The sequence below is a fragment of the Fulvia fulva genome, chromosome 10, assembly GCF_020509005.1.
Source record: "Fulvia fulva chromosome 10, complete sequence".
NCBI classification, from domain to species: Eukaryota; Fungi; Ascomycota; class Dothideomycetes; order Mycosphaerellales; family Mycosphaerellaceae; genus Fulvia; species Fulvia fulva.
In genome coordinates, this window is record NC_063021.1 from 3,172,761 (window position 1) to 3,198,580 (window position 25,820).

A 25,820-nucleotide genomic window follows, 5' to 3' on the forward strand; every position below is an offset into this window, starting at 1 on the left:
GGGTAGTGTCCGATAGTGGTGCCCCTAGACATTGGGTGAGAGGACATACCCGCGCGCTTGCGAGATGGCCGCGATTCGAGATGACCCTGGTAGATGTTAGTCGTTCAATCCCTTTGCCCCTTCTCTCGGTCAAAGTCTCTCCAAAGTCAGCTTGTTCCCTGCCAGCTGCGTCCTCATCTGATACGTCGACGACAGGCACATAGGGGTCGCAAGGACATGGACTTACACCTCGAACAGGTATAGTAAGGCTGAAAATGCTGGTCGTAGAAGAAGACCCTTTTGTGTACCAGTTTGCAAAGGGATGCCACGTGCGTATCGCTGTTTTTACCTGTCGTATCATCCAGGCCCGGGGCTGGGTGTGCGAGAGTTAGGATTCGAGGACCCTTATGCGAACGTATAGGGAGTCTGTTGCCCCGAGCACTGCGCGAGTATGAGGTGGTTCCAACGTGCAATCGGCTTTGAAGCACAAGGGTCCCACGTGGCACGCGCGTGGGTCTCTCGAAGGATCCACCAACTTCACATTACGGAGCCGTGATCGAGCGTAGCGATCGAGCGCTAGCCACACCGTAGTACGAGCTTGCGAGCACGTAGGTGAGGCCTTAGCGAGGGAGTGAAGCTCTATACCAGCCCCGGACGAGCCTTGGCGCCCGCTGTGATTGGTTAATTTTCAAGCTTTGGTAGCACGTGACACCGCCAACAACACATTTTCTAGGAGGTAGAAGTGATGGACGAAGTGCTATATTTCATGAAGGGAGTAAGGCGGTCACCTCCGCCAAAAGCCCTCACTGAAGGCAAGACGTATACTGGAAGTCGCCGCCGATATCCTTCTATGAGACTTCCAGCGTCATAAGCTGTCAATCCACCAAGCATCGGGCTGGCGAGCCTGAGATGCCGCGGCAGGCACACAGCGCGCCGCAGCTCTTGGCCATCACAGTATATCGACCAGCGTCTAAACCATACAAGTACTCTTCTTGACTTCAAAACCCACTACATCTCTTGTACACACCACGGTCCCGCATCCAATGTCCGCCCCGACACGATAACCATCAAGGTCTGCCGCGCTTTGAAGTGTTGGCATTTCTTAGCGTGAATGACCTCCATTTGAGATGCTCCTAGCGCAGCAGAGTTTGAGATGCAGATCTTGAAGATACTATGCTGGCCCTGCTCTTGCTCTGCTGGTTTGCAGGGGTCGTCACTTCAGCCGTCGATACCTGTTTAGCCGTGCAGCGTGAGCCTAAGTTGCCTCAATGCCAAGCTCTGAGCTCGAGGCATCACGCCGAACATCAAAGGCTTCTACACAGCATAAGCCGTAGTCATGGCAGATGGAACAACAAGCATCCACGATGGGCTATTCTCGAAGCTCTTCATGGCTATGACCGATATCGGGAAATTGCTGGGGCTGAGATAGATCGATTCGAGGATCTGTACAAGCATGTGCCGAAAAAGCACAAGAAAGTCGGTCGTAGCCCAGCAAGGGCAGTAAGACCTGGCTAATCCCTCTATAGATCTTGGAGTCGACCATCCAATACCAGAACAACTTCCAAGAAGCAAGGACCCTCCTAGACCACAACGCCAAAACATGCCAAGCCATCGTCGAGAACGGCCTCGCCCTCTACAACATCACCCGCGCAGAACTCAACACCTTCATCACCGAATCCGACAACGTCGAAAAGAAGCACCGCGACAACAAACACCGCGTCCTGCGCACCCACACCTCCCACGCCCTGAAGCACGTAGTCCGAGACTGGTCCCGCGACTCCCACGCCGAAAGACAAGCAACATTCCCCTACATCCTGGATTGCCTCAGCCACCACCTTGACCTAACGCAGCCCACCAACATCCTCATCCCCGGCGCAGGTCTCGGCCGCTTAGCTCATGAAATTTCCCACCTCTCACCAACCGTCACTACAACCTCCAACGAAAAGGACGCATACATGAACCTCGCATACCATTACCTCACCTCGCCCACGCACTCCTCCCCATCAAGTCTGAACTTCTCCCTACACCCCTACCTCGAATCCTGGTCCCACGCCCGCTCTCGCGCATCCCTCTACCGCTCCGTCCAAATCCCCGACTCCCACCTCTCCTTAAACGCTCCCAACCTCCTCGTCGAAGGCGACTTCACCACCGCTTTCTCGTACCAACCGGCAACCTACGACGCAGTCGTGACGCTCTTCTTCATCGACACAGCGCGGAATCTGGTGCAGTACTTCGAGACGATCGCGGAGCTTCTGAAACCTGGGGGTTTGTGGGTGAATGTGGGCCCGCTGCTTTACGGGAGTGCGCCGTTTGTGCAGTTGAGTCTTGACGAAGTGTTGCTGGTGGCGAGGGAGATGGGGCTTGAGGTGGAGTATCGTGCTGAGAGAGAGGTTATGTATGATTTTGGGGCGGGGAATATGCATAGGAATGGGTATGTGGCGCAGTATTGGGTTGCTAGGAAGGTTAGTGGGGAGGCGGAGAAGGGGAAGGGGTGGTGGAGTTGAGATGGGGAGTGGGATGACCAGGTATCTGCAGATGACCAATGCCACTGTCTACAGTTTCAACTCACCTGTCTCAAGAAACACGAGTCGATATTTTCCGCCCCTCCCCGACAACCCATCACCGCCTCCCTAAACAGCACTAGGCTTAACATTATCACTCGGCTTATGCCTTCCAAAATGCGTATCAGGCTGCTCCAACCTCTCACCATCCAGCTCAATCTCCACCTTCTCATTGTAGAAGCAGCACAGTCCTGTCACATCATCAGCATCAATCTCATCATCTATCGTAACCCCATACTCACCCTCAATCCTCGCACTCTCCAAGAGCGGCGTAGTATAATACCACACCACATCCTCCCACACCTCCCCATTCACCTCCACACTATAATACTCCGCCTCGCCTTTATACGGACACAGCGTCCTAGCATCACCATCACGTCAGAACGTCATCCCCATCACCGCCTACTTATCAGGTTGTAGGATGGGATGACGGGTACATACCTCGTCTTGCTCTTCCTCAGCACCCCGGGATCGATACTCGTCAACGGCAAATAATACCTCACCGGCAACCCCGTCTCGTAAAGATGCATACTACTCCTCGTATCCGCCACAACCTGCCCGCCCACTTTGATCCGGATGTGCCGTGTGCTTTGTAGGATGTTGACGCGCTTGAATGGGTCCTTGGGGTGTACGTAGATGGGGGTGTCTTCTTCGAACCATTGGTCCTGTTGGCAGTTGTTAGTCATACTCCTTCGGGGTCGATTTCTGAACGGGAACGGTTTGGGGAGGGAACGTACCACACTGGCAAAGTCGATTTTAACCAATCCCTTCAGCTCCGCTGCTTTGGTAGGGAGATCCTCTTCCCAGGCAATGACGTTGTTGATGGATTTGTTGTTGATGGAGAGGATGAGTTGCTTGGCAATCACCTTCCCGTTGTCATCGGCATACTCCTCCCCCTCCGCCACGTTCAACCCTACACGCCTTCATCAGCACCAAAACCCCAACTCCAATTCCCACCTATCTTTGCCAACTCACCCTCACACGCCGCCTCCTCCCTCTCCAACTCAGTCCTCGGGAAATACAACTGCGGATAATACGGATGCTCCCACACGAACGAAGCCTTAGTAGTCTTGATGATATACGCTCCATTGAAGAGGACCTGGATCTTGCGAGGGGTTGGTAGGACTTTGTGAGGGCCGTCCGTGCCGAGTTTGAGTGCGAGTTTCTTTGGACTATACATGGGAGGGGAGACGTTGGCTTGATGGTATGACGCTGTTGTTTGGGGGAGGACTTACTCTGGCGGTGGTGGCGGCATGGTTGTTGGCTTTGGGCTGGTGATGGAGTGGAGGTGAGGTGATTTTGCTTGGATGGGGCCTCTTTTAATGTTATCTTGATAGTTGTAAATCAATGAGTGAGGTGAGGTCCGATCGCTCCTGCCCAGCTCCAAACTGTATGTCAGCATTGCAGCTCCAAGGTGGGGAAGGATCCACGATGATGCCTTCCATGTGCATCGTATGCAGGTACAAGCATCACGATGTGGAATCAACAAACAACGAGCTGTACAGACACCACTTTCATCGTGGGTGCTCTATATGTCGTACACACTACTATCTCTCATCTCACTTCATCTCGCTTCATCTCAGCTGCTGGCTTCGACTGTTCGTCTTCATGCCGCTGCTCGCTCGAACGCTGCTATAGAGGAAACGCCCAAAAAGGTGCACACGCCAGAACGAATGGGGGTATGATGCATCGCTTTCACCAAATCAAAAAAGAAGTCGGCAGATAACCATGCCCTCCGTGCCAGAAATGCAGGACATCACATGCCTGCCGCCCAATCGCAAAATCCCGCGCTGGTCGGGAATCCCGAAACCAGCTCATTATCATACTATGCATCTAATCATGCCGCCATGCAAATGTATGCAGGCTTTATCCTCCGTCGAAAACGCCAGAAAGAAGTGTTGGGGTATAGGGGTATAAGTGTGTATCGATCAGAGTCTGTGATCTGTCTCTGTCGGCGCAAAGCATTAGAAACTCGTGCCTTGTTCTTGGCGCAGGCGGGATGCAGATGATTTCTTCTGCATTCCCATGTGGATGCCGAGCATGCCGGATTCGCGTCGGCGTGATTTGATCTCGCGAGGTGTTGGTGCGCCAGTGCCGGTCATGCCGTAAACAGTAGGAGAGCGCAGGGCATCGTTAAGGCTTGCGAAGCCGCCTTCTCCTTGTGGTGCCATTTGATAGTTGGCGTAGGTTGGTTGCATGGGTGTCATTCCAGTATCGTCAACCTCGCCGCTTTGAAACTGTGTCTGGTTGTAGGCCGGGGTTGGTAGGTCGCTGAACATTTGCTTTCGAGGGGAACGTAAGTCAGCGGATGACGCTGGCTTGGCCTCAAGCTCTTGTGTAGACACAGGCTGTTGACGAGACTGCAGAGCTGGGCCGAATATACGACGCTGCTCCTCCACGAACAGCGAAATCAACGGTCCGGGAAGGTTGAGCGTAGGTGAAAAGACAACGCCGACTATGTATGTGTTAGCAACAGTATTAGGATGCATGGTTTGAGTCAACTTACGGTTGCGAACGTTCATCTTGTTCAGTTCCACCTTATCGACAATCCTCATCATCAAATCCGAAAGCGCTTCGAGTAATGCGCGGTTTTGCGCGGGTAGGCGTCGTACAAGTTCGTTCAGCTGGAAAATCTTCTCCTCGCCAACAGTCTCCAAGCAATGCAGGAAATCAAGGTGCAAGTCGCGAGTCAGTATGCTAGCCGGTAGCTCGCGCAGATACAGCTTGAGCAAGCTTGCCACCGCGTGGACATCGTAAGAGTGTTCGTCTGCCATCAGATTGACGTCGCCTTCGGTATTGAAGCGATCTTTCAGCGACCTGATGACCGTGTTCGAGCCAGACAATCGGAAGATGCCCTCCTCGGCTACCGCATGCTTGCCAATCAGGTACTCAACGCAACGGTATACAACAGCGGGGAGGTCCGTTTCGGCATCCTCTACTGGCACCGCAGCGACGGCTTCGGCGAGTGGGACACCAAATACGCCTCGGGATCCAGTAGATGCATTCGCTGCTTTGATATCACCAGGTGCCAGATCCGAGGATGAACGCCCACGACCGAAGGGCAAGCTCGAGAACATGCTTCGCTTCTTGTCCTTCGCTCCCGGAATCGGTGGCGGCCTCATGCCCCAGTCGCCAGTGTTTTGAATGACTTGCAGGTTTGTCGGGCCTGAGATCGCGGGATGTACAGCCTGCGACTGGTCGGCAGTCAATTGTTCATAAGGTGGCGATGGTGTCTGGCTGCCAGGTGGGTACATGAGCGGGGCCTCCCCGGCGACGGTCTCGTTGTAACCTATCGTTCGCACTTCATCAGAAGGAAGTGACGGGGCTGATTGGAACGATTGAGCAGATTGCACGGACTGCGCAGATGCGGAAGTCGTGGACTGCATCGTGATTCGGCTCGTGTTTGACGACGGCCGGAGGTCACTCATCGATTTTTGCAACCTTGGACTGCGGTGGCCAGTGATCTCGGTTTTAGAAACCTGAGCTTGACGGGCAGGCTGTTGGTCCTCGTCATCCTGGAAGTCGACGTACTGTAGCAGCGCCCCGACCCAGGCATCGCGCTCATCATCGCTCTCTGCACACAGCACGTGTCGCACAAGTGCTGAAGAATCCTTCTTCTTCGGCTCCAAAATCAAGAACGCATGCCTGAATTGATTCTCTTCGTCATCTGGAGAGGCATTGTTGTTGGGTGATTGTTTGCCGATCTGCGCCTTCTGCAGCTTGATTGACCCAAGATGCGCGCCACCAGGGCCTTCGAAATACTTCAAGTTTGGTCCATCGAGAACAAAGTACCGCGCCTTCCAGCCGCCAAAGTTCTTGCCACGTTTGGTCAGGTAGCCTGCACGATTCGGTCGCAACTTCCCAACAGGTGAGTCTGGTCGTCCAACGCTGATCTTGGTCCCGAAGTAGTCGCTACCCTCTCCAGTGAATGGATCCTTAGACAGGAATTTGCAGACAACCGCGGCTACCTTCTCGTTACCAGCGGAGTCCAACACTTGCTCAAAGTATTGGTTGAGTGCCATCCTTCTGGCGTCTATCTTGGAAGGCGCGTGACCAGCGAACAACTGCTTATCAGGCAGACCGCGCAGTTGGCACAGTGATTTAATTTGCTGATCAAAGCTGGCAAGCGCAGCAAAGGTCTTCTCGACGCGCCATAATTGCCGTCTATCCGACCTCAAGTGCACGGCCATGGTGAAGACAGGATTCTCGTCTGCCTGCTTTGGCGCAATGTAGCTTGCACGTGATGGCAGCATCCGAGATGATGCTGTGGTCACATACACGTGCGATAAAGCAGACGGTGGGAGAAGCTGGTCCGGATATGCCGGGTCCGTGAGGCCCTTATAGACCTCGCCGGGTGTGGATGCCGGCAGGCTGCTCGGTGAGGTCGACGGACGTTCATAGTCGGATATCGCATCGGGAGATGGCCTCAACCTGTCTACAAGGTTAGAAAGAGGTTGCGTCTGCGGCTGCGACTGCTGGTGATAGGCTTTGGCTCGATCGAGATGGGGCGAGGTCACAATCAGAGGTGTCTGAGGTGGCAGCGGGATTGGCTGTCTTGGCGCACGAGGTGACAGGGGGAAGCCTGCTGTGGGCGACATTGGGATTGACTTTGGCTGTGCATTCAATGCACGCGGCATGGGTGAATTCGGAGGTCTGTCACCAGGTCGTGGACTCATCGGCAGCCCAGGACTCATGAGAGAAGGCGCTGTCGTGCTGCGTGGGAGCATACCAGTCGCATCCGACTTTGCGCGGTTGCGAATGATGTCAGCCGGGTTCGTAGTGGCTTGGAAAACCGGTTGCTGGCGAGGTGCATCCTGCGTTGACTGGGGAGCCCGTACATCAAGCTGTGCTGCTTGCCGGATTTCAGCGTCTGCGGAGGGACGACTTTTGCTCTTCTTGTCCTTTTTAGAACGGCTCCGCTGCTCCTCTTCTTGCTGGACCACCAAGTCGCGCTCACGGTCGTCATCTTCGCGAGTCTTCCTACGACCTCTTTCCATGTATTCCGAACGTGCACTTTCCGGGTCGTCCTCGTAGTCCGAGTCGGAAGCGTCTACAATGTTATTCACAAAGTTAGGGTCTGATCGTGCAGATTCGAGTCTCAGAGGTGCCGGGGGTGCCTTTCTCGTCTTCGGGCTGGAGAACGATTGCGCGGACGGTGGGGGACTTGTCTGCAGGGATGATGAGGAATGTTGCTTGTGATGGCTGTGGGCTGCTTGCTGCGACAGACTCGCCAGCCTGGGCGACACAGGCGGCGTATGCCTTGTAGGTGCTCGATGGTGTATCTCAGCCACTCTGTGCTCGGCTTTGGCCTGAGCTGAGGCCGCTGCAGCATTACTGCGATCAAGCTCACGTGAACTTGTGCTCAGGCTGCTGGCTGACTGAGGCGTCGTGGGCAGTCCTGACGACGAGAGGATGGCCGGATCTTGAGGAGTGTCTGACCGACCGGCGCTCGCGATCCTTGTATCTGCAGAATCGTTGGCCTTGCGCGTGTCCACGCTGATGTCGCGCAATGTGTTCGGCGGAGGAACGTCCGGGTTTGAAGATGAGGGACTGGCGTTGTTCGAGTGGGGCGCATTCCTATCGCCAGTGTCGAGCAAGGCCGGCGCAGACGAAGATTGCGCCAGCTGGTCCTTCAACTTCCGCCTATATCGCTCTTTTTCCTTCAATGCCTTCTCGAGGTCCTTGTTCAGGCCTAGAATCATCGAGCGCTGCTTCTCCACCAAGCGCCACAGCTGCGCATTGTGTGATGCTGCCTGCTGCTTCTCCTGCAGTAGTTTCTGAACAGCCAGCTCCGCAGAGCCAGCTGCGGCGATAGCAGAGTGCGGGTCCTGCGGTCCGACTGACTCTGCAGAGACTCGGTATGCATTGTTTCCATTCGCACGTTGTTGTTGTTGTGAGGCGGTGGTCGAGGACGAGATCGAGGACACGGTGGAGTCGATAGATGCGGTTCGGTGCGCGGCCATCATCGGGCCACGGTCTGCGCGGATGGCCGCTTTAGAGCTGTTCATGCTAGTGGTGGGTGAGGTCGGCGACGATGTGTTCGGTGCAGCGCCAAGCACGGGCGAGGTGTGAGCAGCAGCAGTGTTAGTGGTGCTCGTGCTCGTGCCAGTGGAGTCGTGCTGCTGAGCCTGGACAGCGGCGCGCTGTTCTTCTGCTATAGCCTGGCGCGTGATGGCAGCGTGTATGGCATCCTTGTCCTTCCCCGTGACCTTCTTTGCAGGATTGGGCGCCCGCGGATGTCTGGCGGAGTGGTCGAGGTCGAGGTCGGGCGAGTAAGCTGCACGCTTGGGTGTGATGGTCGGTGATTGTGGTGGTAGTGCTGACGGTGGTTGTGATGGTGTTGCTGCGACCGTGCTGGGCTTGGTGGTCGGCGACTCGAGCAGCAGGCCTTCGCGACGAGCAGCAGTGGCAGCAACACCGACGCTGGCAGCGCTGGGGCCAGCAGCCATGTTAGACGATAACTTTGCCCATCGAATGACAAGGGTTAAAGCTCAAGGGCGAGATTTGAGCGCTAGTCGTGAGCTGTTCCTTGCGCGCAGCGAATAAGCGCTGTCGGCTTGCCACTATCTTCCCTGCACCTCACTGCTCACGCGGCCGGCGGTGAGGAAGTTGATGCAAGTCTGATCAAGCTGTATGTATAGGGCGTGTGTGATGGATGTGCGGCGGTGGTAGGCAGGCAGGCAGCTTCGCAGGTGGTCGTGGACAATGGCGTCTGTAACAAGATGGAGCTGTGTGCTGTCTCGCAGGCGAACGGGCAGGGATATCTGCATTCGACAGCCACACCCGCCAGCGCTAGTGCTGCATGCTCTTCAATCATATTCTACTATTCTATCCATGCGCTAGCACAACTATTGCCTCGCTGACCTCACCACTGCCATTATTGCTGTCAGCTGGGCACTGCGAGGCCATACATAGCTGTTGCCGTTATTAGCAGCAGCAACGGTCAGCTGTGCACGACTATGGCGATCAGCAGCACCCCCTCCCCCGACTGTTTCATGTTGGGCAAGTCGGGACCACACGACAGCACTCACGAGCATGCGATCACCCGCTACCGCGAAACACTTCCGCCTCCGGTCTACTAGTTCTTACCTAATCTCGTACCTGGCATGACCGATTATCATTAGGCAAAAGTGCTTACGTCGTCCGCGGCGAGTGGCTGCTTCGACGAGTGCTGGCTGCTCGAGTAGCGTGCTTCAGCACTGCTGCATACGGTCGAGCTGAGTCGTGAACGAGCGTTTGTCCTGTGCGCCTACCGGAGGTATGTATCATACAGAGTTACAAACTCCAGTTTGAGGGAAGTGCATTTCTCGAATCTCGGCAACATGCAAGCACTTCTGCTTCCGTGACATGGCAAAACGCCCCTTGCCACACTTGTTCACTCGCTCGCAGTCTTTGCAGCAGCAAGTGGAGATTCTGAGTGCCAGAGACACGCACCTCATCAGCAGAGTAGACATTGTTGTGCCTTCCATCGAAAGTCACTTTGCGACGGCTCTGTCATCTGCCGGTAGACGCCGCCGCCTTATACATTTACTCTGACAATTTCTTCTCCTATCGTACAAATACCACGTGCTGCCTACTACGCGACTAGCGTTCACTGCGGTTACTCGGAAACGGTCGATAGCAAACGGTCAATGGTCCGCAATGACAGAGGCGTCAGTGTCATCATTTGCGGGCGCAATCCTCGGCCACCACCATAAACATGTATGCGGCGAATCACCCGACGGACCACTGGGTCACATTGCGACTGCACATCGGCCGGGAGGACTGCCAACTTTGAGATGGAGTTCCAGCTCACGAGGTGAACGATTCTGGTAGTGGTTGCTATCAAGCTTTGATGACTACATGTTCAAGACACCTGCCCCTGACCTATGCAGCCGTGCGCATGCACCTCCACACCTGCAACCTTATAACGAGCCACCACCCCCCGGACTGTTGTCAACGCCTCGGCGCTTCAATGATATTGCACCACCATTGTCGATGCTCGCTCGTGGCCACCGTGACAGCCATGATTTGCAGCCTTCGTGGTAGCGACCATTTCGGTCTCAGCACAACCAAACCTGCTGCGGTCGGAACCACAGCCGGGAGCACGTCGATGCACACGAGAAGCAGCCGCAATATTGGCACATGACTGGTTGTTCAGGACTTCATGTCCCAACTATCTGGAAATGTCCTGCGAACCCCTCCCTTCTAGCAGCGCACGGAGGCGCAGCGGGACAGTTGATGACCGGACATATACCAGTCAAGAATTATAAGCACACCCATGGAAAGCTTACTAACTTTCGCTGACGACTGGCAACCTATAGCAATTGCGAAATAAACATCACTTCGTGAATGCGAACAGTATCCATGAGCATACTTTAGCGAAGCTCGAACGTGTGCTATTTCAGGGCATCTCAAAAGCTGTCTAGGGGCAAGGCCATTTCCGCATAGACGCGCGAGGGGGATCGTTGTCGTAATATCTGAGGAAGCTTTCGGTACTTGGCGAGTTGCCGGCAAACTGAGACGGAGTGCCCTACCTTACATCCACGCTTCAATGGGGTACTAAAATTGATAGTGAGAGTGATGAGTGTGAGTGCGACTCTGAACGAGCTTCGACAATTGTCTGAACCTGAACAAGAACAAAACCAGGGAAGATCCGCAGGCTGCGCTGCATCACCAGAGGCTGTCTGTTGACATCTTAGTGATAGCAGCAACTGTGATGGGGTGCACTGTATGAGCGCAAACCATCTGAAGCACGACGTCGCTCTCACATATGGACACGCTAAAAAGAATGCAGCAATGAGCCTACTATGCACCGCTTACCTCGAAAGTATCGCCGCGCCGCAGAGACACTAAGGTGGGTCAAGCTCTACGTTCACGGTTCCTTCCGACTCTGCTGTTCGTAAAATCATCAACCTCACTTCGAAACAGCGTATCCAGCACTGAACATCGATCGACATGGCCGCCGCGAACGGTACCGCGCCCACGGCTCGTGCCCCACCGCGGATCCGCGCCTGCATCTTGGACATGGACGGTCTCCTCATCAACAGTGAAGATCTAATCACCCAGTCCATCAACGAAGTTCTCCACGAGTACGGCAAGCCCTCCCTTCCGTGGAGCGTCAAGGTCAACCTCCAAGGCCGCACACTAGCAGAATCTAGCAGAATCTTCCAAGAATGGGCACAACTCCCCATCTCAGACCAAGAGTTCCAAGAAAAGCTTAAGGAGCTACACACGAAGCTGTTCCCAACCTGCCAGCCACTACCAGGAGTCCAGTCGCTACTCGAGAAGTTGAGCCATGACACTGCCATCCACCTTGCCCTCGCCACCAGCTCTCGACGCGATAAGTTCGAGCTGAAGACAGCGCATTTGCAACCGCTCTTCTCGGCGTTCCAGCCCGAGCACATAATCCTCGGCGATGATCCACGCATTGCACCAGGGAGACACAAGCCTTGCCCCGACATCTACACGCTCGCGTTGCAGTGCATCAACGCTACTGTGCGAAAGTCCGGAGGGCAGCTGATTCAACGGGAGGAATGTCTGGTGTTCGAAGATGCGGTGCAGGGTGTAGAGGCGGGGAGGAGAGCGGGTATGCACGTTATTTGGTGTCCTCATGAAGGGCTCCTTGAGGAGCTCGAGAGGGCTGGAAGGGTTGATAAGGTTTTGGCTGGTCCGGTGAGGCAGGATGAGCAGGGAGGTGATGATGTGGTGGAGGTTTGGCCGGCGAGGCTTGTGAGGTCTTTGGAAGGGTTTGATGGTGAAGAGGATGGTGTTTTCATGACGGCTGCGTAGCCGAGCTAAGGATCCACGACCAAGATGTCCATGTTTTGGAACGGAAAGCTCTCTCACCTGCCCGATGGAAACGCGATGCACTGATCGTCCACTACAGCCACAAACCCGCACAAGCCATCTCTACCCAGATTGCCTAGTACCGACACCCATATGGCCGTGCTAAGGCACCTTGGGGGTTTCCGCAGGCATCGCAGGCTGTGGCCATCATCCAGCCACGGACTGGGCGACTGCGCGTCTACTGCGATATAAGTCCTTCACACGCGGCCGCGCAGGAGCCTATAGGCTTTGAGGGGTGTTGGATGTAAGGCTGTGGGCAGTGGTGTAGGGTATGGCAGTGTAGTGCGGTGCACACACGAGCGGTTCGCAAGCTGTGAGTAGACAGACATGTATGAAGTGCATCAAGTAGAACCCGGAACCACTTGCCGAAAGCAGTTACAGTTTCCATGCGAGCACCTCATCGCCCTTCGCAATACCATGAAGATCTCTCGTTTGATGGTGTGTCTACCTCGCAAATACATCAATAAGTTACGTCCCGGCATTCAGGCGCTTCACAGTTGCAGTTACTAGTGGCAGACCCTCCCTCCAATGCAAGCACGCAAGCACGGCAGACCCGAACCGACCAGAGAGTTCGACATCGCGGATATGCCCGAGCGATCCTTTGTGGAGAAACCTCAAGCTCTAGCAACGCGCCTGACCATTTACGACGTTTGTGCGACTCCATCGTGAGCTCGTGGTCTGACTGCAAGGGTTGTTTCCGCGATCGAGCTCCCAGAAGAGCAACGCGCTTTGTTGCAAAATGGCGCATAGGCATGAGGTACATATACAAGTAGGCTGTCGTGTCCACCTTCGCACGCCTCGATGCTGCTGTTGTGAAGGGCTCATCAGTACAACAACACTGCCGCGTCGAAAAGAATGCTTGAAGCAGAGCTTGAGGTTGCCGTTACGAAGGCTAGCAGTGGTATCTTGACTACCATCGCGCATGGTTTTCAGTACTTCCAGCAGGGTGTGATGCATTATTTGGATTTCCTTGAGACGGGTGAGTGAGCGATGTTTTTGTCGTGGCCATTCCGTGTTATGTGATTGTGCTGACCATAGCCCAGCCGAATGGTGATCCATATTGCATCAGCGTCATGCAGGGACTCGTACACCCAGGCATGAGCATTGAGAAAGTTCTGGTTTGGATTCGACTGCAAGCAAAGGATATTCGAAGGAGCGGTCTGAGTCCAGCGTTCGAGCGTGCCGGTGTTCAGGATTCCAGGCCGTTTGGCATGATGGTCGGCGCTCGGCGAACATTTCGGTTATCAACTTGGCTATCGGGAAAGGCTTGCTTGAGGATGTCATCGTCCTGTCTTGCCGCTCCCGAAAGACTCGTGATAGTCCGTCTCGCCTTCAATCAGCTTTGGAAAATTGACCCGGGTAGACAGGACGATATTCGGCGTCTGCGGAACGGCATTGTAACCTTCATGGTGTTCGTCGATATTGCTGAAGGTAGCTTCGTTTCCAATCGGTTTGTGCTGTGCAAATAGTGCTGGCTGCACACCAAGACAAGTCCTTGTTCGCCGTCCCTCAGATCCATGGCACATTGAGCGGAGCATCATGTCGAAAGGTCCGGTGACTTTCCATACGCCTTGTTCGTACAGGATACGACGAGCCATGGGTAAGGTAATCGCATAGCCAAACGTGCAAGTACTTTGCCACGCGCGCGAGACCACACGCGTTCGCGGTGGGTATGCAAAGATGCCTTCGCCGCCGAATTCTTTGTTGACATTGGTCGAAACAGTATCGTCGTTTGGGATGACCACCCGACCAAGAGGTGCCTTCAGATCACTGGCTGCTGGGAAGTCAGAGCCGCAGTGGCCAAGCCACAAAGCATCCCAGTGCCTGAGATCTCCATAGGGTGAAGATGTAGGGAGTTCGACGCCATAGTCTGACGATATATTGAACTCCGCAGCATCTTCACCAATCGCTGGAGACGGGTAGCTAGGGTCCAGAAACTGGTCTTGGGTACCGCGCAGTGGCTGCACCAACAGTCTCGATGCTCTCGCGAAGGTGTGCATTTGTGACTTAATTCGTAGGTCCCAGTCTGCATCATCTTCCGAGATAAGGGCAGAGCTTATGTCCTCTTCAACCATTCTGATCAGATCAGCCAAGGAACATCAACCAGGAATTGAAGAGACTCATACCTCCGAACAACATTCATGTGAGCACGCCAGCTTTTCAGGCCGCCCAAGGCGAGGTCTGATTCATTACCCCACGGTGGGAACGCTCTCGAGTCCACGTCAGTCACGCCGTCCGCATAGTCGACCTGCAGCTCCGTGAAGTGTGCAGCAAGTGATATGGCATCTCTATGATCGGTTCTGAGCGGCAAGTTCACCACGAAGATCTTCTCAAACTGTATTACATCAGTATCTTGTCACTTGTTGGATGCAAACCATGAGGTAATGAATGACCTACCCCAAGTGTCGCATTGAGCACGTCATCTAATAAGTCTCCCTTGCCAACGGCATCGTTGTTGATTCCTGTCCGACCTCGAAATGCTGGTAGGCTTGGCTTGAGACTCGGATAGGTGAAGGCCAAGATAGTGATGAGCAGGATAGCGACCAGCAGAAGAATGCCGACACGGCCACCCGCCGGCGCCGTAAAGGCCCTATTCAGCATGTCCGATACTGATGAAGTCTGTCGCTAGGGTGGAACTCATACGCTTCATGGCAGCGACCTGGATATGGCGCAAGGAGGCATCGCTGTTGAGTGTCACAGCAGCAGGTGAAGTCGCACATCTTCACTTTCCAGATGCAAGTGCGAGCACTTGTGAAAGACGTGGCTTGCGTCGCTCGTCCGGTGATGCTCCTGAGATTGCGTTTGTTCAACGGCTGTGGCTGCACTTCGAGCATCCATGCTCAGCGCATTCGACACAACTAAGCGACATTACGCCGGCGAACTTCTTCAGTCTAACATATCGTCGCGACGATGATTACTGTTCTTCCAAGCAATCCCTTTGCATATTCGTCCTCAAAAGTTACTTTCCATTTTCAGCCTCAAAACAAGGGCTTAAGCTGCATAGCCTTCACAAATCTGCCTGTGCGAGCTATGTAGCGACAGACCGGACCAGTTAGACTCTATCGTTGTTAAGTAACGTTCAAAAGTTAGACAGGGCCTCCGCACAGACTTGGACCGACGAAAGGTGCAAAGGGATGCTTCCTTTGAAGTACGAAACGCCAGATCTACTAAGATTTTCGAAGAGAGAGCGTTGGACGAACCCTGCGAAACACGTGCGATGTGCGTGATAGAGTTTCGGTACAAGAGGGGCAGGGCTGAAGTCGAAAGGCAGGAGCTTCAAGCTTGGTGGTGAACACGCGGCAAACACTTTGATGCGTTGCAGTACACTGCAACTGCTGAAGACATGTCAGCCCGCGATACACATAATTGCGATCAATGCTGGGCTTCTTGACGTCTCCTGCACACGCTGCGATGTCTCCACGTCAGCCTGGCGATCAGCAAAGGCACATGAGACCGAGCATGTAGCGGTCATTGCAGCATCATGCATGACATCAGGAGCAGCAGACGAGAGATAGGTATAACAGTATATGCTTGAGTTGATGGCACGGAACTATAAGCGCTCTCGATGCTACGAGTATTCGCCAGAACAGGATTTTCAACGATTAGCAGAAGAACCATGACTTCCATCACAGGACGCCAGCCGAGCGCTGGAGAGCAGACCATCATCGACGAGGTCTTATCGCTGTACCAGCTCAAACCGACAGGTATGCTCGAGACCTGACAGAAGACGATCGTACCTGACCCGTTCCAGACAAGTCGTACTCCCACTACCGCAGCGATGCCGTCTTCCACGACCCAGTCTCCATCGCGAAGGGCCTAGAGAGCATCAAGTCCCAGTTCAACGGCATGCCCAAGCTCTTCTCCGAGTCCACGACCCAGAAGTGCGAAGTCATGGATCCCTCGACTGCCACCGAGCAGAGCGCAAAAGCCAGCACACACCACGGCGAAGGTGGGAACATTGTGCTAAACCTGACACAACACTACGTCTTCAAGGGCGACAAGACGCCGGAGAAGACTTTGAACAGCAAGATCACTCTCAAGCTTGATCACGAGGGCATGATCCAGCATCATGAAGAAGAGTGGGACCACCAGCCGAATAAGACCGGTGATGATGGATTTGTGGGCAAGCTCCAGGAGTGGAGGAAGAAGGCTGATGCGAAGCTGGTTGAGGCTGGCGTGACCAGCGATCCGAAGAAGGTATAACAGGTCAATCAAGATCTGGCATACCGGAATATGTGTGCACGACTCGAACATGGTACTTTCTTCGGCAAGATTTAGCCGAGATCGGTGCATGCTCACAACACCCGACTCCCGAGACATGGGCGTTCGTGGCAGGAGCACATTCCTTCTTCAGCTTTCACACTTTCAGCACCATTCCTTCTGCCACTTCATCCTCCCTCTACATCCCTACGTAACGTCCGGCAACCACATCACTCATTAATATGATGCCATCGACGAAAGTGGCTGCATCTCCAGCGCCGTTGATCCGCACGGCTGCAACCTTCGTCTACCTCCAACCCCGCCACTGCCCGCCTCTATAGGAAGGACATGAGCCTGATCCGGTCACGATCCTACCTGGAATAGCAATACAGCGGTTCAAGCTTCTGGATGACCAACAGCTCTCTGCAGCCACGATAGCAGTACAAGAGGAAGATCGGCGCCTACCGCCTGATGTGCCTGCTCTGAACCCTCCGGAATGCATCATCGTGTCATGCTAACCCAATATTGAATCCTTTTCAGCTCGTGCACTGCATGCAGATGTCGATCGAAAGCAACGACCGCAGCATAAGATGGCGCTGTCGGCCTGTTGTTGTTCCTTTGGTTGTTGCTGTGGTCTTAGCATCTTTGACCATGATGTATAGCAAAGCTTACTTTCAAGGATCTCTCGCATTAGCTGGGCTTCTGAGCCTTTCAGACTGCTCCCCTCTATCGCAGCTCTTCTCCCGAGACGTAACGACAGCTAATACTGAAGCTGCGTTCAAGACTCTGCAGCAATGGTACAACCAATCGACAGGCCTCTGGATCCCGAGCACCGGGTGGTGGAATAGTGCAAACTGCATCACAGTGATCGCGGACCTTGTGGCGGTCGATGGGAACGTCAGGGGAAAGGCTACTGATATCTTTGCAAATACGTATACCAATGCACAGAAGTACAGTCTGCAGATGACGAAAGTGCAAGGAGTGCAGGGCACTTCGCAGTGGGATGCGTTTTTGCCGAGATGTTATTATCAGGACTATGGTCCTCAGGTTCCACCGGGTAATGCGCAAAGTCTGAGGGCTCAAGTCACAGGCGGCTTTCTGAATGAGTAAGTCATGTCATGACCATCGGGTGTGTGAAACGAGCTGATCGTTGTCAGCTACTATGACGATGAGGGATGGTGGGCACTTGGCTGGATTGCGGCATACGATGTGACCGGCAATCAGAGATATCTTTCACAAGCCGAGACGATTTTCAACGATATGAAGGCAGTCTTCGGCAAGACGAACTGCAGCACGATTAATGGCAATACTGGAGGCATCTGGTGGGATAAGCCGCATTCATATGTCAATGCCATCGCCAACGAGCTGTTTCTGGACGTCGCCGCCCACCTTGCTAATCGTGTCAAGGGCAGCAAGACGACGTATGTCAACATCGCTAAACAGCAATGGGCGTGGTTTCAAGCATCTGGCATGATGAATGCTCAACACACCATTAACGACGGCCTCGATCAGAAGACGTGCAAGAACAACGACGGCACGGTGTGGTCCTATAACCAGGGCGTAATCCTCGGCGGCCTGACAGAACTGAGCAGAGCCACTGGCGACAATTCATACATCACCACCGCCCAGCAGATCGCCGACGCTGCCATCGCTGCTCTGGCACGCTCTGGCATCCTCACAGATCCCTGCGAACCAGACTGCGGAGCAGATGGTGCGCAATTCAAGGGCGTCTTTGCGAGGAATCTTCAGATCCTGCAGAAAGCCAAGCCGCAGAAGAAGTATGCGGATTTCTTGGACAGGAATGCGGCGAGTATCTGGCAGAATGATAGGAATCAGAGGAATGAGTTGAGTGTCAAGTGGGCGGGACCTTTTATTCAGCCGGCGAATGCGAGTACGCAGAGTTCGGCGTTGGATGCGATTGTTGCTGCTTTGGCGACGTAGATGGAATACCGACAGATGAGGTAGTGACAGTACTGAGCAGGCTCTTTCCTGGTTGGAGAGCGGTCGTGTATCCATCCCTGGAGCCTCTGATCAGGCTCCCACATGTACGATGCATCCTCCACGAGATAGTGCATTCTGCACCGCGACGCGCGCGCAGCCCGTTGCTGTACAACGAAAGGTAGAAAATAACCGCGGAGCAGCGCGAGACAAAGGTGAAGAGTGAAGAGGTGTGATCGTGCTCGCATTCGGTATGGGCCGGGAAGAGTGCGTCAAGAGATTGCGACTGCGGAGACGCGGACTGTGTTGATGTCGAGGCATCAACATTTCATGCTCGCCGAGGCTCCAAACACTGCGGACTGTGGGAGAGCCAGCCCAGCCCACTGATGAGCCCAGATTTTGCCTTCTGTCACTGAGAGAGTTCGCGGCTGTGGGGACGTTATGCCAGAAGGGGTGCTCAAGGCGCAGTGAGGTGATTGGTAGATGTGCCACTACCGAGGCCTTGGAGGAGGTTCCCAAAACACGTCGACGGCGGCGAAACGTTCAATTGCTCGTGACGGTAGAGGCATATATCCTTTCTACCTCTCGTGCACAATCTAGGAACCATTGCTGTACCCTTGCATTTCTGACACTACTGGTCGTTGTCAGCGGTCACGATTTCTCGCGCGTAACAAGCATCACAACAGCCCACATCCCTGCGGCATCCGTCAGCCACCTACCGGCTACCGCAAACATGGCGTGGCAACCAATGGAGAAGGGCGAGGACAACTTCGACGTCGTCATCGTCGGCGCCGGAATATCAGGCATCAACTTCGGGTACCGTCTCCAGGAGCGATGTCCTAACCTGTCCTACACCATCCTCGAAGGCCGCCACGAGCTGGGCGGTACGTGGAGTCTGTTCAAGTACCCCGGCATCCGATCCGATTCAGATCTCTTCACCTTCGGCTTCTCGTGGCGACCATGGAGCGAGAAGACGTCGATCGCGCAGGGCGACTTGATCAAGCAGTACTTGAAGGACTCGGCGGCGCAAGAGGGCATTGACAAGCACATCACATTCAACACGAAGGTGAACAGCACCAACTACAACTCCACGGAGAAGACATGGACGCTGCAGACTACACAGAATGGCTCAGAGAAGAGATCGTTCAAGTGCCGATTCATGCTCATGTGCACTGGCTACTACGACTACGAGACGCCCCTCGCAGCCTCTATCCCCGGCCTTGACAACTTCCAAGGCGAGGTCATCCACCCCCAATTCTGGCCCGAGGCCCTCGACTACAGCGGCAAGGAAGTCGTCATCATCGGCTCAGGCGCAACCGCAATCACAGTCCTCCCCGTAATGGCCGAGACAGCCAAGAAAGTCACCATGCTGCAACGCTCACCCAGCTACATCATGGCCGTCCCCCAAGAAGACGCCTTCGAGAAAGTCGTCCGCAAAGTCTTCTGGTGGTTCCCAGCAGCCCAACACGCCATCATCCGCATCAAGTGGATCATGATGCCCCTCCTCCTGACCTCCTACTCCGCCAAATACCCCAAGAAAATGCAGCAACTAATGTACAAACTCACCCAAAAGCAACTCCCCGGCTCAATACCTCGCGATCCCCACTTTACCCCGAAATACTACCCCTGGGAGCAGCGCATGTGCATGTGCCCCGACGGCGACTTCTACAAAGCTCTCCACAAGGGCGTAGCCACCATCGAGACCGGCGTAATCAAAGAAGTCACAACCAACGCCATCAAGCTCGAAAGCGGCACCGAACTCAACCCGGACATCATCGTCACCGCAACCGGCCTCAAGCTCCAATTCGCCGGCGGCATGAACGTCTCCATCGACAACAAGCCCTACGACTGCAGCGAGAAATTCGTCTGGAAAGGCGTCATGCTCGAGGACATGCCCAACGCCGCCTTCGTGGTAGGCTACGTCGACGCATCCTGGACTCTCGGCGCCGACGCTACGGCCCAGACTATCACGCGCATGATCAACCAGATGAAGCGCGAGGCTGTCGTGGAGGTTACGCCGCATAGGTCCGCGGAGGAGGTTAAGAATATGCAGGAGAAGAGCTTGTTGAGGTTGAACAGCACGTATGTGACGAAGGGCAAGAGCGTGCTGCCGAAGGGAGGGGATCGGGGACAGTGGATGCCGAGGGCGAGTTATATTAGGGATATTATGACGGCGTGGTATGGGGATATTAAGACGGGGACGACTTGGGTGAGGGGTGTATCAGAATCTCGTTTCGTTGAGTACTGATGGGCAATGGCGTTACTTGGAGTATGACAGTATGGTATGAGGTGATATCAGGATTTTACGGAACACTCGAGAGAGGGCGGTGTTGCTTGCATGCACTGCAGAGTTGGCAGGGTTTCAGAATTCGATTGGGCGTAGATGTGCATATGCGATGCGAGACAGTAGAATGATCAACAACAGGACTCATGATACCTAGTCGTTCTCACATGTCAAGTGATGTAATCTTGTGTTATGTATACTGCTCGCAGTTGTGTGCCCATCAGCGACGATTGTGGTCAGTCTGGCGCAGTCGGAAGAAATCGACCGCAGAATCATGGTTCGTCACCACGCCGACGACTTCACCTGTTGTCGGCGATGATGACGTCTTTGGGCTGTTGCTGTTTGAACCGGAGTGGTCCCCTTTTGCCATTCTTCGCCCGTTGACCAAAAGACATACATGTAGCCATCAGCAATTCCCCTTCGCCTGCTGCTCCATCCAAGGTCGTCACGAACAGACCACACCATCTATCACGACCCACCCCCCTCCTCAAACACAACCCTAACCCCCTCACTCCCCTTCCTCGCCCTAGGCACAACACAACACCTCACCATCTCCACATCCCTCCTATCCGTCCCCCACAACCTTGCCCTCCCTCCCACCTCCGAGCGAAAGAAGCTCGCCAGCGCCAGATACAATTCCGCATAAGCCAGCTGCAACCCAACACACTTCCTCGTCCCCTTGCCGAAAGAGACCATATAGCTGCTCAACGACCTCCCATCGGGGGCCTTGGGGTTGTCGAGCCAGCGCTCAGGCACGAAGCGGTGTGAGGCGGGGAATATGGTTTCGTCGTGGGCGACGTCCCAGGTGTCCATGCTGACGAAGGTGCCGGGGCGGATGGTGAAGGAGTCGTAGGTTAGGGGGAAGGAGTCGTAGGCGCGGGCGCGGCGTTCGGTTACGCCGTAGGTTAGGCGGAGGGATTCTTCGATGCAGGCTGTGAGGTAGGGGAGGCGGGAGAGGTGGTCCTGGGGTTTGTGAGCATTGAATGTCGTCAGCGGAATGAGGCATACTCACGAGGTTTGGCATGTTGCTTTGGTCAGGAATGGCTTGGTGTAGTTCGGCCATTAGGCGTTGTCTGACATCCGGCTGGTCCAGGATATGGAATGTAGCGGCTGAAAGTGCTCGAGCTACTGTCTCGCCTCCAGCTCCAACCACAGATTTTGCTTCACACTCGAGACGACCTTGAGTGATGTCGTGGCGCTGTGGGTCCTGTTCGAGGAGTGCAGCGAACATGTTCTCGCCAAGTTTCTCACCTTTGTCGTGGGCCTCCAAGACTTTGGCAATTCGGTCATCTTGCTCCTATGCCAGGTCAGTGACTGAGCTCGGATTCCCAGTGTGCATTTGAGATTATTATACCTGCCAAAAGTCCAGCATAGCTCCCGCCTCGGGTGACATCCACTTCACGAATCCGACCGGCAAAGCTTGGGTAATCGTAAGAAGCCATGGTACATGCTAGAACCAATGAAGCTGCTCGGTAATGTTGAACATAGCTTCATTGATAGTAGACTTAAAGCCTGGCGTTTCGATGAAACCGCTCTGCTGGTTGAAGGCGAAGTTCATGATGTTATCGGACGCAAAGCACTCCCACATCTTCCTGATATTAAGAGGCTGACCAGTCGCATAGTACTCTACGCGCACACGAGAGAGTAGCCGGTCCATCAAGGCCTGGATCTGAGCTCCATGCTCTGCGACCTTTCGGCGTGAGAAGAAGATGTTGAGACCAGGACGCCTAGTGCGGTGTGTAGCAGGGTCTTCAGCGCCAAACGCTGCAAGCTCGTTGTTTAGGCGGACGCCAAAGTTCTTGATCTTGCGAGCTGGGCGTGTGGATGAGAAGATTGTGTCGTAGCAGGAAGAGTCCCGTATGTGAAGCTGGTCTGGGTCGATTCTTATGATTGGGCCATATCTTGATGTGAGTTAGCTGTGGTCGAATGGATACAATGCTGCTAGACTTACTGATCATGCCACTGGCGGTAAGCTTGCTGAAACTGACCTCCTCCCTCATGAAACAGCTCGTAGTACGCAGAGACCAGGTATGTTGCAGCTGTGAGCTTCGGGCCAGGAAACTTGGCAAGTGGGTGACAGTACAGTCGGTAGATTATGACCCATAGCCGGTACAGCACAAACGCCAAAAGCGTGCCTAAGAGCATACGAGGCGTACCTTCCATAGTGACGTTCCGTTAGAACGTGGAAGCAGTAAGCAGCCGCCGTTGACGCAGAAAGCCAAATGATTCTCAGGTTTTTGCAGCGTGCTGAGTCACGGTGAGCTCTATCGGGACGTGCGTGCCATGTTGTAGCTCACGCCCACTCTCTGGTAAGGTCGGACCGCATAGTGACCTGCATGTAGAGCATGGTGCTTAAGCGAAGCTGGGAATCTGCATGTCTCCATATACGAGCTAGGGCTGCATGTCAACATGCACCGAGGATTTTCCGCAGAATCAAGTGGACAGCATAGACCGATGCGTCGGAAATCGCGTTCTCGAGCCCAACTTTGCTGTATCGACTGTGGGCGTTCTGTGATGGCAGTCCTATGCCATCGACCACTGTCAGGGTCCTGGTGTTGAGCGACAAGACGCTCTGTGGATGTCGAGATTGGAGTTTTTCAGGCAAATGCCGACATCCTAGCAACTTGAGACAGAGCACCTGTCGTACCGTCCAATCCTTTCTCGCCTGGTTCCTTCTGAGTTGCTTGGAGCTCAGAGCTACCTTCATCGTTCACGTCGGCCTCATTCTCTATTGAAGCCTCATAAGCATTATCGACCAGAGCTCGATACTCCGCGCCAAAATCACCTGACACTGGTCCATCATCAGGGAGCGTTGAAGTTGGACTTTGTACCTGAAGACCAGGCGGCTCCATATCTGCTTCCCAAGCCGTGCGGAACTCATCCAGTTCTTGGGCGAGAAGGTCTATCGAAGGATGTGCGGCTTGTTTCGTATCTGCACCTTGTTTACGCATGATAAAATTGCGTTCCTTTGGGGCCAGTGCTGACGCGGGTACTGTGTAGACTTTTGCTGGTGTCAGTCTCCTCTTGCGAGAACCATTGCTGTGCTGCTCACCTTCTGGGAACAGTCCAGCGTTGCCAGTAGACATGTGACGTCCAAGAAACCATCCGTCGCCGAAGTCATCATCCCTAGGTCATGGTCAGATTGCATGATCATTCACACTTTGGAGTAACGGCTTGACCGACCTTTCGACAAGCTCAACTCTATCGCCCTTCTCAAGACTGAGCTCATCTGGGCTTCGGGCTGTGAAAGAATGTACCGTAAGTAATATGGTTCCTGGCGTTATAGTGCTCGTGCTAGCGGCTTTTGGCGACGAATCTGTCAATTGTCTCATGATGTGCCCAGTGGTGGTGATTCTGATATCTCCTTGGATTCTGATATCTCCTTGGATTCTGATATCTCCTTGGATTCTGATATCTCCTTGGATCACTACAGACGTTGCGGTGGCACCGTGGCTATATTTGAGCAGATATTGTTTGATGGCCTCCGTGAATGATGCTTTGGTCTCGTAGTTGACTGCCTTCGCTCAGGAGGCCAAAGGCCTGTTCACGTAAGCTTTCATGTACTCTGATTCGACTTCCTCATCGTCCTCGGTGAACCACTCGATGATCTTGTCGCAATGCTCGATGAACGTGAGTGCCACGCTCTCCAGTTGCAAAGAGTGATCCGGCTTGACAGTGTGGTCACCAGCCACAGGATCGCTTGGAGGACATCATGCGGCAAGGGATCGGATTGCCTGTCGGGGCCGTGTTGCCACCGATGATTCAGAAGGTCGCCAGCTTGAGTGCCTGACAGTGCCTTTTGAAAGTGAAACAGATCGAAGCAGTCGATGCGGTGCATGCCGCACAGTAGCCACAGCCGGCGTGCTTGAACGAATTCCTGTATCACCCAGGTCCTACCAAAGTACTGTCGCGTGTGAATAAGAACATGCATGAGGTGTGAAAGAGATGTCGGAAGACAGACAAGCGTGTTGCATAGCTGAGGTGCGGCATGATCCATCGTGCAGACGCCTCAGCCCCAATAGTCGATGCATGCATGGCGTGAGGGGTGGCCACTTCGATGCCTTCTGCTTTTCATCAGTACCATCAGTGCTTCATAATCATCATACGCCGCCATCCCATCGTCATTCGATTGCGGTATGCCCCTACCGTGCGTCTCGGTTACGATATGAATGGAACCCACACGTGTCAGAAGGCAAGCAGCGCTTCCTAGCGACGTTTCCGACATGGGGATCATCTCGTCTGGGGAGATGAACGCGCGCCGTCGGTTCCGTATACAACTCACATCATCAACGGAGGAGGCTGCTGAAGGTGTTCCGGAAGACGCTGAGGACGAGGAAGTTATGATCGACTTGGAAGTTGCAGCCTTGCAGGTGCTCTGGACAGGGGAGGACAGGCCAGGCCTTGGCGTTTTCGGCAACGACTTGCAACTCCTCTTCCCTCACCAGAGTCACCACCATGGCGACCTTTCTCTACACGGCATCGGCACAATGAACTTCGCGAGACAGCACTCGTAGAGCTAGCGAGCTCATGTGCAAGACGGACTTAGCACATCGACACCAATACACCTCACCTCTGAGTACCGACCCAGCGCTCGAACCATAGCGTCACATTCGCGCCGAACGACTCGAACTACTCGAAGCCCTTGACGTGCCAGAGGGCCACACAAGCGACAGTCGCAAATTTGATTGACCCACAAGAGCCAGAATACCCAAGACCGTCAGCATCAGACGAGTCATGGTTGCAGCTTTAGCATAGTCCAAAGACCACAAACATGTCATTTCAGCATGATGAGGCTCACTGGCGTCCGGAAGCGTTCGCCAGTCAGTAACTCGGGCTACAAGATGACATTGAAGTGAAGATGGACTGCTATCCGGAAGTGTTTAGCAGCACACCTCACTCATGATGAGTGCCTGGAACTGGACTCATCGCGGCAGCCTCCGGAGGTGTTGGCCTGCCTCCCACCAACGTGCCTTGACGACAAAGGTGCAATGCAGCGTCCGGAAGTGTTCGCTTGCGTCGCGATCATGACA

General features: G+C 54.2%; 11 protein-coding genes across 11 annotated transcripts; 5 read left to right on the forward strand and 6 right to left on the reverse strand.

The window, feature by feature from the left end:
* Positions 1-1,152: 1,152 nt before the first annotated feature.
* On the forward strand, positions 1,153-2,483 carry CLAFUR5_12254 (Carnosine N-methyltransferase; the record flags this gene model as incomplete). The annotated part of the gene is made up of 2 exons (XM_047911402.1): positions 1,153-1,455; positions 1,506-2,483. The coding sequence occupies 2 exons, from the start codon at positions 1,153-1,155 to the stop codon at positions 2,481-2,483; spliced, it is 1,281 nt and encodes a 426-aa protein (XP_047767291.1).
* Positions 2,484-2,609: 126 nt separating this feature from the next.
* Positions 2,610-3,795, reverse strand: CLAFUR5_12255 (uncharacterized protein; the record flags this gene model as incomplete). The annotated part of the gene is made up of 6 exons (XM_047911403.1): positions 2,610-2,731; positions 2,783-2,901; positions 2,982-3,205; positions 3,278-3,453; positions 3,516-3,712; positions 3,776-3,795. 6 exons carry the CDS (start codon positions 3,793-3,795, stop codon positions 2,610-2,612), a joined length of 858 nt encoding a protein of 285 aa, XP_047767292.1.
* Positions 3,796-4,504: 709 nt separating this feature from the next.
* CLAFUR5_12256 (putative Rho-type GTPase-activating protein 2) lies at positions 4,505-8,548 on the reverse strand (the record flags this gene model as incomplete). Its single annotated transcript, XM_047911404.1, has 2 exons — positions 4,505-4,995; positions 5,047-8,548. The coding sequence occupies 2 exons, from the start codon at positions 8,546-8,548 to the stop codon at positions 4,505-4,507; spliced, it is 3,993 nt and encodes a 1,330-aa protein (XP_047767293.1).
* Positions 8,549-11,477: 2,929 nt separating this feature from the next.
* CLAFUR5_12257 (uncharacterized protein) lies at positions 11,478-12,311 on the forward strand (the record flags this gene model as incomplete). The annotated part of the gene is made up of 1 exon (XM_047911405.1): positions 11,478-12,311. The coding sequence occupies one exon, from the start codon at positions 11,478-11,480 to the stop codon at positions 12,309-12,311; it is 834 nt and encodes a 277-aa protein (XP_047767294.1).
* A 1,337-nt stretch (positions 12,312-13,648) lies between these two features.
* CLAFUR5_12258 (uncharacterized protein) lies at positions 13,649-14,969 on the reverse strand (the record flags this gene model as incomplete). The annotated part of the gene is made up of 3 exons (XM_047911406.1): positions 13,649-14,444; positions 14,495-14,703; positions 14,766-14,969. 3 exons carry the CDS (start codon positions 14,967-14,969, stop codon positions 13,649-13,651), a joined length of 1,209 nt encoding a protein of 402 aa, XP_047767299.1.
* Positions 14,970-15,933: 964 nt separating this feature from the next.
* CLAFUR5_12259 (uncharacterized protein) lies at positions 15,934-16,571 on the forward strand (the record flags this gene model as incomplete). The annotated part of the gene is made up of 2 exons (XM_047911407.1): positions 15,934-16,072; positions 16,120-16,571. The coding sequence occupies 2 exons, from the start codon at positions 15,934-15,936 to the stop codon at positions 16,569-16,571; spliced, it is 591 nt and encodes a 196-aa protein (XP_047767300.1).
* Positions 16,572-17,120: 549 nt separating this feature from the next.
* On the forward strand, positions 17,121-18,509 carry CLAFUR5_12260 (Mannan endo-1,6-alpha-mannosidase DFG5; the record flags this gene model as incomplete). The annotated part of the gene is made up of 2 exons (XM_047911408.1): positions 17,121-17,674; positions 17,726-18,509. The coding sequence occupies 2 exons, from the start codon at positions 17,121-17,123 to the stop codon at positions 18,507-18,509; spliced, it is 1,338 nt and encodes a 445-aa protein (XP_047766808.1).
* A 730-nt stretch (positions 18,510-19,239) lies between these two features.
* Positions 19,240-20,754, forward strand: CLAFUR5_12261 (FAD-containing monooxygenase EthA; the record flags this gene model as incomplete). Its single annotated transcript, XM_047911409.1, has 1 exon — positions 19,240-20,754. The coding sequence occupies one exon, from the start codon at positions 19,240-19,242 to the stop codon at positions 20,752-20,754; it is 1,515 nt and encodes a 504-aa protein (XP_047766807.1).
* Positions 20,755-21,270: 516 nt separating this feature from the next.
* On the reverse strand, positions 21,271-22,183 carry CLAFUR5_12262 (Cytochrome P450 monooxygenase orf4; the record flags this gene model as incomplete). Its single annotated transcript, XM_047911410.1, has 3 exons — positions 21,271-21,753; positions 21,803-22,087; positions 22,145-22,183. Coding segments are annotated over 3 exons (807 nt in total), but the record flags the coding sequence as incomplete, so codon positions are not given.
* A 57-nt stretch (positions 22,184-22,240) lies between these two features.
* On the reverse strand, positions 22,241-22,953 carry CLAFUR5_12263 (Cytochrome P450 monooxygenase orf4; the record flags this gene model as incomplete). Its single annotated transcript, XM_047911411.1, has 2 exons — positions 22,241-22,691; positions 22,742-22,953. The coding sequence occupies 2 exons, from the start codon at positions 22,951-22,953 to the stop codon at positions 22,241-22,243; spliced, it is 663 nt and encodes a 220-aa protein (XP_047766809.1).
* A 434-nt stretch (positions 22,954-23,387) lies between these two features.
* CLAFUR5_12264 (uncharacterized protein) lies at positions 23,388-24,122 on the reverse strand (the record flags this gene model as incomplete). The annotated part of the gene is made up of 3 exons (XM_047911412.1): positions 23,388-23,791; positions 23,843-23,916; positions 23,974-24,122. 3 exons carry the CDS (start codon positions 24,120-24,122, stop codon positions 23,388-23,390), a joined length of 627 nt encoding a protein of 208 aa, XP_047766804.1.
* Positions 24,123-25,820: the final 1,698 nt, after the last annotated feature.